Genomic DNA, 11,494 nt, shown 5'->3' with positions numbered 1-11,494 from the left:
CAGGGCTCTCATTCCCTGTCTGAAACCTTGGGAGTAGTCTTCCATCGGTGGGACCGCCTGCTCAATGAGAGATAAAGGCCACAATGCAAAGACTCAGCGTGAACCCTTTGGTGATTAAACAGAACACAGAGAGAAAATTGTTTGCACAAGACTTACATGGACTCCTTTGAGTTCATTTTTTGTTTCCTCTGTGTACATTTATTTGATCTTAAAAAATAGTGGGAAAGAACATGGTCAACTCAAAATGTTATAGTGAGACCTGGTGAATGCGCCCAAGAGAATTTAGGCACCAGCCACCTTAAGAAGAGGATGCACCACAATATAAACTGAGCTACCTTTTCATTTCGATCTGTGACAACAGTTTTTTAGTATTAGTAAACCTCTAACACAGTGTGAGATCAGTCTGTGGGCTTTCTCTCTCTCTCTCTTTCTCTCTCTCTCTCCCCATTGATTCGCAATCATCATTTAATTGTTAGCACTTTAGTCACTATTGTTTGTATACTGGTTTAAATACCTACATGGATCCCCGAATCTGGTTCGATTAATTGATTTTCACATCTGCGTTTTTCACTGAGTAGGCGCGTGTCCTTTGTGAGGCGCATCTTCTGCACAAGCTCTCGTCACAGTCGGATGGACATGAGCTGCCGTTAGCGAATAGTTTGCGCACGAGGTGCGATGCCTGTCAATGTATCGGTCGTGCTTTATTGATAAACGATAACCCTGCACCATGCAGATGCGCGCAAAGACTGTTGTCTTTTACTTCTTCAGGTCTACACAGAACTCTTTTAACAAACAATATCACCCGTAAATCACGGCATAACACTATTATAATGAACAAAGTAGCTTTCATGCATAAAATGCTGATAAGAGACCACTGTTGAAGCGCTGCAAAATAATCAGACATAGCTTACATTTTACAGGTGCCTGCGAGACGTTAGAGTCAGAAGGCCATTTTGTTAAACGAATTTTAGAACAGATGATAGCATGATAAAAAAAAATGATTTAAAATACGTGATAAAAAAGATTTTTTTTTAAAAAAAATCATTCATTCCTTCATCTTCGTATCATCCAACAACATATCGAAAATTTCTGTCGTAAAAACACCCCAAAACGCCCAGTTGACAGCGCAAATGTTCATTTCTCAGGCTCAAAGTGTGTCCATTATAACTGTAACTGCAATCTCTAGTGTCTTAGTATTTTATTTCAAGTCAGAATATAACAAAGAACATTAAAATAATGCAGTTTTTAAAAGAATGGTTGCTTCGAGTTGGAAGGCTGCTGTGTGTCACGCTCAGCAATAGTCAGACTATGAGAAAAAGATCCAAAAGGTAGTATCAGATCTAAGATTCATTATTGAAATATCCAGTCACAGTTATGTTGATGGGTAATAGTAAAATCAGTAACTGACAGCTTTGGGATATAAATACGTTTCCTCGAATAACAATTAATACATAATTGGTATTCGTATTTTACAAACAGTACCTTAAGCGGAAGCAGTCTATAGTTTAATCTAAGTGGAAAAACGTTTTCGTTGGAATTCGTTTCCTTAGTCTCAAACTGCGACCAACAAACTCATAACTTTCGAGCGCGTGGTCGGCGCCTTAATGGTTTCCACTGAGGTGATACCAAATCTGTTGTGACTATATTGGCTGGAGAGGGAGAGAGGATGGAAAGTGGGCGGTGATTAGTGATTGACAATGACAGCCTCCATAATGAGTTTACACAAGTATATAAACTGAGGGAGGCGTCTAATGCCCTTCAGATTACACAGTGGAGACCCTTCAAGCACATCTTGACGTTTCAACCACACAACAGGACAGGTCGCATGTCTCACTACTTCAACACGCAACGGCTGCCTCAACTCAACATCAAACGAATTTTTAATTTCAGGAGGATGCAAGGAGCTGTCAAACCAATGAAAATGGCAAAACTGTGGATATTGACGTTAATATTATTTGTTTAACTTGCACCATTGGATGTTAAGGGCTTCTCTATCTGTGCGTATTTTGGATATCTGGATATCTTTGGAGAGCATTCGAAGAAGGATTAACACTTTTTAAATCACTTTTCCAACTTGTCGACACCCACTGGAGTAGGACATCTTCGGGGGGAACAGGTTGCGTCTCAGAGGATACGTACCGCTTGCAAAGGATGGCACTTTGGCACACAGTTATTGTACTACTCATAACGATAACTACGCAGGTAATGAAACTGGAATCAAATACTCTTGGCAACAACGCGCTGCCGTTATAACAAATAATGAATATATTGTTCATATTGACCAATTTTTCTCTTGTATATCTAAAGGTTTTGGGATCCGGTGTATTTGAACTCGATCTTCATCAGTTTAAGAATGATTACGGTTTGCTGGCGAATGGCACTACTTGCGCTCCTGACTGCAAAACATTCTTTCGGGTTTGCCTGAAGAACTACCAGATAGAGGTGTCTCCTGGTGACTGTATCTTCGGCAGTGTAGTTACTCCTGTATTAGGGGCAAACTCATTCACCATAATGGAGGATGATACTTTCAGTAAACGCATTCGCCTGCCCTTCCAGTTTGGATGGCCGGTAAGAGCATTTTGAGACAGAAATTAATATGCAGCCAGAACTTTATCGGGGGTTACTTAATGATAATAGACGTCACATTCAACATTAATTAATACTGCTAACGGATGCTTAATTATGTCTGAGCTAGAGGTAACCTTCAAGATGATGAAACTAACGTATTATGGCAGAATGCTCGATTATTAGCAGCTGTTTAAAGCTCTGCAGACTATGTTACAGTATAGCATTAGCCTTAATTGGCTGCAGGTTTAGGTTAATTTCAATATATGGTTTATGTTTTCAGGGATCTTTCTCCTTAATCATCGAAGCCTGGCACTCTTCTTCAGAGGATCCGTCTTTAGGTAAGCATAACAGCGACAAGACAAACCGCCAGGGGGAGACGTTAACGTGATGTGGTAAACACGTCTGAAAATGTATGATGCCCTGGGTACTCCTTATCATAAATTAATTAGATATGAACAAATTTAGTGAAGCTATGTATGTGCGCCAAGTTCATCCTTTTTTACCGCTTTTCGACCCTTTATTCATTGTTGTGATTACGTGCAACAGAGCACTTTTTTCATCCCCTTCCTCCGACACAATTGAACTTCCTTTAGTTTATTTTTGGCGTGGGAAAGTGTGCATGTCTTTGGTGAGAATGTTTAAACCTTGCCAAAAGCCACTGACTGCCCTTTTCCTGTATTTTACACCTTTTACATTGGAGAGGTCGAAAATGTTTTGCTGACACAAAGGAAGAGGAAATTTAAATTGCAGGACACATGAATCATCAGATAGCGAGGCTCAAGTACCCTCTCACAAAATTTCAGACTCTGTCCAACAGAGTCTGAAATTTCTTTGCCAACCAGCGATTGTAGTATTTGTCTCTAATACAAACAATATAATATGGTAAACAAACGATACACCATTAACAGTCATTATTGTGTTTGTGGTCTTATTTTCAGATATAAGTAATCCCGAGAGACTGATTAGCTTTTTTGCAACCCGAAAACAGTTGGAAGTAGGGGCTGCATGGTCTCTGGATGTTCAGACCGGGAAGCAGACAGAGCTAAGGTATTCTTACCGGTTCATCTGCAATGAAAATTACTACGGCGACAGTTGTACCAAAAAATGTGCTCCCAGGGACGACCATTTCGGCCACTACACCTGCGACCCTGACGGGGAAATATCCTGTCTCCCTGGCTGGAAGGGAAAATACTGCGAAGAACGTAAGCAACCGAGGAGGAAATATGAAACGTGGTCTTGTTACTTTGGGTTTAACTTGTTTCATATGACCACAAGATTAATTTGTTGTCACTGATGTTAGCTGTGTTTTAATAAGGTTATGGACAACACGATCCGTATTCATCACGTTATTTTGAAGGAGTGCTTCATTTAAATTCAAAAAGACGTTCTTAAGACGGTCTTAAAATATAAAATATATCTAGAAAGAATCAAATATAATTGTGGCTGAAAAACTAGATTGAATGATGTCATTATAACAATAAGAGGGTTCTATGAATCTTTATCATCTTCTGCCTCGTGTAAGGATCCCAAGGATAGGTAGGCCCAGTTTAATCCCGGCTCGTGCGCTATTAGGTGAGCAGCACGCGCCGGGATAATCGCAGCGTTATCATCCGCCACGCGCCACTAAATTGCGGTCTCTATTGTTGAGCGCGAGCGTAGCAGCTGCAAACACCGTCCAAACAGCCCACAATCAACAATGGGGCAGCTGTCCTCTTTTCAGGGCAAGCATCTGCTCCTACCTAACCAGCCGTTAAAAACAAGACTTGTAACCGTGCAAAATCGATGTCACGTTAGGCACAAGCTTCCTAAACATAAGTACCAGATCTGTCACTTAACACAGGTAATGATGTAGAAAAAAAATCTTTTCAAAAAGAGTAAATCAGGTGTAGTATTGGATATAATAGATAACATGTGTTTTAGAGCTTAAAAAATCTTTGTCCTTGAGTTGAAAAGAAGACTTGGATTGTAGACTTTAAATTCATGTTCTGTTTTTTTTTTTTTTCCCTTTACAGCCATTTGCCTTGAGGGATGTAGCGAAAGGAACGGAAACTGCTCCAAGCCAGGAGAGTGTATGTGAGTATCTCTGATCAGACAGCAAGCAGGTCAACAGAATGCCTCAACAGCTCAGTCTTTGTGCGAGCAGATCAAATGAAGTTATACCGCTTGTGTTTTTTTCCGCTGTGGCAGATGCAGAACCGGGTGGCAGGGGGCGCTGTGTGATGAGTGTATGACGGCGCGGGCGTGTAAACATGGCACGTGTGAGCGACCATGGCAGTGCATCTGTGAGGAAGGCTGGGGTGGGCTGCTCTGTGATCAAGGTGAGGGTCAAAAAAGTGCCCGGAAATTCTCATCTGGCAAAGCCACAAACGCACAGAAAAGGCACGTCCAGATCTCCACGACTGAATCACCTAACCTCGATAAAATAACGGTTGATTTTCTGAAAGCACTCGTATGTTTTCTCATTGTTAACGGTAGTTTACACATCTAAGGATAGACTCTGTTGTCAGGCGAAGCACAGCAGTTAAGCAGCCATCTTTTTTACTAACGATTCTTTTTTTGGAGCACTGTATGTCTTTGTTTATAGTAATGCTTAGAATTATCTGTTTGGTTTTCCCTTTTCTCTGCCTGTGACTGCCAAGCAACTGTGAAATTGTTGACCGGTGTTTGTTTACACATCAACAGACTTGAACTATTGTACCCACCACAAGCCCTGTCGCAACGGAGCCACCTGTATGAATACAGGCCAGGGAAGTTACACATGTAGCTGCCTGCCTGGGTTCACAGGGGTTAACTGCGAGATGGAGGTCAGGGAGTGCGACAGCAAGCCTTGTCGGAATGGGGGACAGTGCGTGGTAAGACTGTTCTTTCCCACAACTCACAAAGCTTATCAGGCCTTCCTGTTTTTGTCTTTCATTTATCCACGTAGGTCTGCTCTGCCCCTCTTGAGCTGACCTACATCACAGTTAGAGTATACAATGAGGGCCTAATTTCAGTCCAACTGCCACTGGCAACCTTGTCAATATTCATTATATAATCAAGAATGGGGGGGTGGGGGGGTGACATTTTTTTTTCTTCTTACAGTTGCCAGATTATTTTTTCATTAAGTTCACTGCTCGGGCAAATGGTAGTTTGAGCCGTTATTTTTGATGGAGCAGGAGGCTCCGCAGTGTTTCAAACTGGGAAGAAAAGTATACGACAAAATGTATAAGTTCACACTGAATACACACAGCGAACAAACGTTGAACTAACTAGGTGAGGGACTGTAATATGCAGTGACTCTAAGTTGTGTCTTGGCGTTTGGCTTCACAGGACCTGGAGGAGGGCTACAGGTGTTTGTGTCCCAGCGGCTTTGAGGGAGACCACTGTGAGCACAGGTTGCTGACCTGTGCTGACGCGCCGTGCTTCCACAACGGGAGGTGCCGTGACAAAGACAACGGGCGAAGTTACGTCTGCGAATGTCCAGCAGGTTACACGGGACTCAACTGTGAGAGGAGAGTAGACAAATGCACAACCCTGTCCTGCGCAAACGGTAAGCAGTAAACAGTGTGGATTAGTCAAGTAAAATCTTGCGTTAGTGGACTGTATGGAAAGACCTGAATCATTCTCCTGTTAAGCACAGAGCAAGAATCCCTTTTTTTTTTTTTTTAGCCCGTGCTGCCGATCCACTATATATGCAGTTGTCAGTTAACCATCGAATGGTCAGAAGGGATTTTAGTAGTAACTGTGCTAGGGAGTACCTACTAACACAAGAGCTCTAACGTGATTCTTAAAATAGTCATTATCATGACTAAGCTTGCAGGCGAGTATCTCAAATTAGAATGCGTGATGTTATACTACGGGTATTACTGAATGGGAAGTCGTTTCAGGTTATTGATGTATACTGTTCTTTCCGAAGGGGGGCGCTGTGTTATCCGTGGAAGCGCGCGCCTGTGTAACTGCCCGTCGGGATTCACAGGCCAGCGTTGCGAGATCAACATCAACGAATGCGCCACCAACCCGTGCGCCCAGGGCAGCACCTGTCTGGACCGGATTAACGGCTACACCTGCGTCTGTCCTCCGAGCTACACCGGCTTCACCTGCGACAGGCCCATCAACCGCTGCGCCTCGAAATCCTGCCTGAACGGAGGGACCTGCACAGGAGATGGCTCTTGCTCCTGTCCCCCTTTCTACAGTGGCTCCCGGTGCCAGGATTACAACGTGCCTGCATCCGTTACTGCCAGCCCCACCGCTGGAGAGGAGCCAAGAGAACATTTCCACTGGCCTGCCGTAGCCCTCGGTGTGGGCCTGGTGGTCATCTTTGTCTTACTCTGTATGGTCATGACCATCTTCCGCCACATTCAGCAGCAGAGGAACAAAGAGAACCAGAATTTAGAGACCATGAATAACTTGTCAGACTTCCAGAAGGACAACGTCATATCCGCCCTGCTGCTGAAAAACACCAATAAGAAGGTGGTGCTGGACGTGGACTGCCCAGCAGAGAAGATGGACTACAAACAGATCAACTACCATTCAGAGTACAAAACCTCCAAGGAATACAAGGACCCGCAGTCACATGAACAGAAGAATCACAACTGTGAAAAGCATTCTGAGAAGAAACCAGCTTTGAGTAGAATCCACAGGTGAGGATCCTCTGTACTAATGCACTGCTTCACTGTTTCTCTTTTCTTTGGCTTATATAATGTCCAGTGAACTTCTACAGTAATAATGATATATTTGGAACATGTCATTTTTTAAAAAAAACAAACAATGGTCTTTTACAATGGCAGTCAAACTGCTTGATGGAATAGATGATGTGATGGTTTAAGAATATTTGAATCTGTGCTCATTAGTCAAATGAGTCATCCAGTCAAAAAAAAAAAAAAAAAAAAATAGCTCTCTTAGCCACAGCCCCTGTCTTTTGGGGAAAACAGAGGTTAAACAGAGAAATAATGAACAAATGCATAAAGACTTTCAAGACTGAGTCACAAAGGGAGCAGAAGCTTTGAACCTTATGTTGTTCATTTGCTTAAACAGTAAAACATGGTAAAGTATTCAGACTGTAGTCAGAAAACAGCTATGCTTCAAGGTGGATTTCATAAGATTATGAGAAAATCCAAGGCATAAAAAAGATTTTAACAGAGCTACAGGCTAACAGATTTCTAAGGCAACAGTTGTGGTGAAATGAGTTGCATTGGCTGAGGTCCTGTATTTTCCATTAATTTCAGCGTTGGCGGCAAGAAGTCTAAACAGACAATAACTAAAGCAGTTTCTGCTACATGCAGACCAATTGCAACATTTGGGGAATGTAGAGATAGCTTTTTTTTTTTTTTTTTTCCTTTTTTTGGCAGTGGTGTCCATAAATGCTTATTTGATTGTGTTTGTCTTCACAGTAAAAGACCAGAATGTAGAATATCGACAATAAGTTCCTCAAGAGAGTCAATGTACCAGTCTGTGTTTGTAATAACAGAGGAGAGGAACGAGTGTGTTATAGCAACTGAGGTGAGTTTTTTTTTCCCCCCTTCTAATACTCCTGTTTTTCATATCTGTGTGATTGCACTTCCCTGTGTTCCAGAACTTTCAACCATACATGTCAGTCTATGTCATTGACATTCAGAGCAGTGGGACAAACCAACATGGATCAGTTGTAAAATTGATATTTTATTGTGCTTCCGAATGAGACTGTGGTGATACACACAGACCCACTCTGTTCCTGTTCTAACAGAGAACACCCCAGATCTCCCACATTATGCAGAACCATAACTTTAAGACCACAATATGTTCTAAATTAAGACATCAACCTAGGAGCATATGATGGAGTACAGTAATAACATATCTGTGTTTATAAATATTTGAAATATTTTGGTATTTATGTTGTTATTACTGGCATTCATTGGTACACACTTCCTAAAATGCATGTGTGTCTCTTTTGTCTCTTTTAAAGGTATAAAAACACTAGGATGTAGGAGCGTCTCCTGGACTGTTTACAGATATGGAAAAGAACTGGGATTTATTTAAATGTAAACTGCTGCTCTTGAAAACTTGATAACTGGAGAGAGGACAGTGAGCTCTATGAAAAGCATGAGAACTCAAAAAGCGTCAAATCCAAGTCTGAATGTAAGAATGTAAGAACTTTCACAGACACTCAAAAAATAATAGTTAGGCCTCACATTTTATTTGGATTATTGATTGATGAGCTCACATTCTGTGTACTGTAAGTTTGGAAAAGAGAAAAAAAAAGAAAACGAAAAGGAAAAAAGGGACATAGCCATACTGTTGGGAAAAAGGCCACTGAACCAACTCGACAGTCACACACATGAGGAGACTACGGCTCATGTGTGGAAGGAAATATTTCTTATTGTGCATATTCAACCTTGTGGTGACAAATAGCCATTAATTAATCAACAAACTGCCAACAAGCCTATGGGAGAATCTCCATACTTCCATATATTTTTTTTTTCGTACCCCGGTGGAGGACCGCTATGTATGAGGAAAGGAAAACAGTTTAAGAAAACACATTTTTATTTTGTTTTGTTTTGTTTTTTTTGTGCATGAAATGAAATAATAAATACTGGAGACGGTTCATTTTATAATAATGTCTGAGATGATTGTCTGTCAGCTTTGTAAAATGACCATTTTTGTTTTGTTTTTTTTTTAAAAAAAGCGTATGCAGTCAAATCACAGAGCCTTAATGATGGTTTTAGGACCTTTAATGTCTGTGCCCAACTCTTTTTTTTTTTTTTTTTGGCAATCTTGACATTGCACAAGTTGAAATGAAAAAGTGAAACATGTCATATGCAATAGGAATATGCAGTGTGTGAGAGGCAAGAGACAGCACTATTTCTAATGTTATATTATGCAAAACACTGTCCCAAGATGAACACAAAGACGCATAAATGACTATCATACCAAGGAAGCCTATTAAAAGCTAATGACATTACCGAACCATTTATTTTGTTTTTTTTGCTAATAGTATTTCACAAGTTATTTAAGTCTTACAAAGCACTGATCTTTTTATGTTTTGTAAAATTATTTTGTATATAATGTATATTTATGAGGTGGAAAAGTCAGAAATGCACATGTCATGTCATGTATGTCTGTCTGTCTGTTTTTGATGCCCAAAAAAGTTAAATTTATTTTTATTGTTGTTGTTGTTGCTATAATTAATATTGTTTTTGTTTTTTATTTTGCTTTTTTTTTTTTTTACAATGAAAACAATTCTGGTACAGTGCTGTTTGTTGGATTCCTAAAATGTAGAATATGAGTGGTAAAACTAGATATTTATACATTTGTCCAAAACAAAAATAATCTCGAGTCTGAGTGTTAAAGTCATCTGGCGTGAAACTGGCATCATCTAAATCCTATCGGACCTTGTAGTAGCTCTAATAATCACACGTAGAGTAGTTTTTTTTTTCTTGGGCCAGTGAAACAGCATGTGTCTATTGTAAAATCAATGTGCTCCCAGTCACTCAGTGGACAGTACTGTATGTAACAGCAGTCTGAAGAATGACAGGTCATGAACTGATTAAAAACCTTTAAAAGAAAAAAAACAAAAGTTGCAAGTACTTTATTTATTTTTAAATCTCATTTACTGCTAGCTCAGTTGATCCTGGATATGCTCCTTAAAGTGCAAATTGAAGTACTAGCCTCAGGTGGAGCAGTACAAGAACGCAAACCAGATAAAAATGATATGAAATTTTAAAATAAACATCAGGGCATAGTGTCTATGACGTAAGCTGATACATGTTGATTTTTATCTGAAGAAGTAACATAGTGCTTATTACATTAAGGTATACTCAGTAAAAGTAAAAACCTGTAAAGGCAATGTTTTTAAAGGTTTTCAGACACTGTAAGCTCCCCTCTAGACTGTATGTATACTGCCTGATAAAATAACAGTACATAGTTTACACTCTGTACACCGTATCTGACGATTCACCAAATAATGCCATCAACTGACAGTTCTACAAATTCAGCAAACAGATGACTGGAAAAACATGCCTTTCAACAAAGACTAACAGATGCTGAGGGGGTGTGTCTCCACACCACTACACAGCACAGCAGATGCAACACCCCCCTCCCCTCCACACACACACACACACACCACCCCATCCCCACCCGTACACACCCAAAGTTGAGTTTAACAACAGAGCCACAACACCCTTACAGTAGCCACTCCTTAAAAAAAATAAATAAATAAATAAACGAATAACTAAAATTGAAATGCATTTGAGAGAAAGACAGACACTGAATCACCTGTACCGAAAATAACTGCTTTTGGAATACATTTTCAGTGATTCTTTGATTAATTCAAGATCAGGATTATTAAGTGGAAGACATCTCATCCAGCATTAATTTAAATATTTGAGACAGATGGACTTAAATAATGAGTTGTTGCCAGCAGCAGCACTACTGAGAACACAGTAATTATTAACAAGTTTCACATCACATCAAGGGTCTATCTAAAGGAGAAAATCCTCCACTACAGAAATGTACTTTTCCCTCATATTGTGGCCCGTGTTTGGCCTCCAGACACCAGGCACACAGCAAAACCTTTTCATTGTATTATAATCACAGCATCCTGTTTGTGATTATGTGACATCATTTCCTGTTTCCTGACTGATTAAAATGCAAAGAGGAATCAGCCAACGGTTTCTCACGCATCTATTTCCAGTGAAACATGGCCATTATTATGTGCAATTCTCACACGTTTGCAGTCACTGATTTAAACAGCACGGCTGAAAACTTTTCAAAGCTATTTCAAAATTAAAAATCCAATGATGGCGCAAGTTGAAAAAAAAAAAGGAATCAGTAACGCTCTCTCTCGTATACGAAATGTTAGAAAGAATGGTATGAAACTGTTTAAAGAAAAACCCTCATATTAGGTCAAAATCAGCTTCCTAAGCTGGCTTTGCCGCAGATTTCACTTTTAGCTGTAATGCCGTTCACCAAC

The 11,494-nt window shown here is 40.2% G+C and overlaps 1 protein-coding gene across 1 annotated transcript; it reads left to right on the top strand.

Moving 5' to 3' along the window:
- The first annotated feature begins 1,785 nt into the window (after window positions 1-1,785).
- On the top strand, window positions 1,786-9,655 carry LOC115819881 (delta-like protein 4). The gene is made up of 11 exons (XM_030783401.1): window positions 1,786-2,202; window positions 2,308-2,568; window positions 2,849-2,906; window positions 3,507-3,770; window positions 4,581-4,641; window positions 4,756-4,886; window positions 5,251-5,420; window positions 5,878-6,097; window positions 6,464-7,187; window positions 7,938-8,046; window positions 8,489-9,655. Exons 1-11 carry the CDS (start codon window positions 2,152-2,154, stop codon window positions 8,492-8,494), a joined length of 2,055 nt encoding a protein of 684 aa, XP_030639261.1. The 5' UTR covers window positions 1,786-2,151; the 3' UTR covers window positions 8,495-9,655.
- Window positions 9,656-11,494: the final 1,839 nt, after the last annotated feature.

This window comes from Chanos chanos, chromosome 1, assembly GCF_902362185.1.
Source record: "Chanos chanos chromosome 1, fChaCha1.1, whole genome shotgun sequence".
Classification (NCBI taxonomy): Eukaryota; Metazoa; Chordata; class Actinopteri; order Gonorynchiformes; family Chanidae; genus Chanos; species Chanos chanos.
This window is presented reverse-complemented; position numbering and strand designations above follow the sequence as displayed.

What these genes read in the sequence shown, in the direction of transcription:
- LOC115819881 (XM_030783401.1), top strand. Translation starts at nt 2,152, where the DNA reads ATGGCACTTTGGCACACAGTTATTGTACTACTCATAACGATAACTACG. An exon ending in GGGAAAATACTGCGAAGAAC is followed by an intron (nt 3,771 to 4,580) that starts GTAAGCAACCGA and finishes TTCCCTTTACAG; the next exon opens with CCATTTGCCTTGAGGGATGT. An exon ending in TCCAAGCCAGGAGAGTGTAT is followed by an intron (nt 4,642 to 4,755) that starts GTGAGTATCTCT and finishes CCGCTGTGGCAG; the next exon opens with ATGCAGAACCGGGTGGCAGG.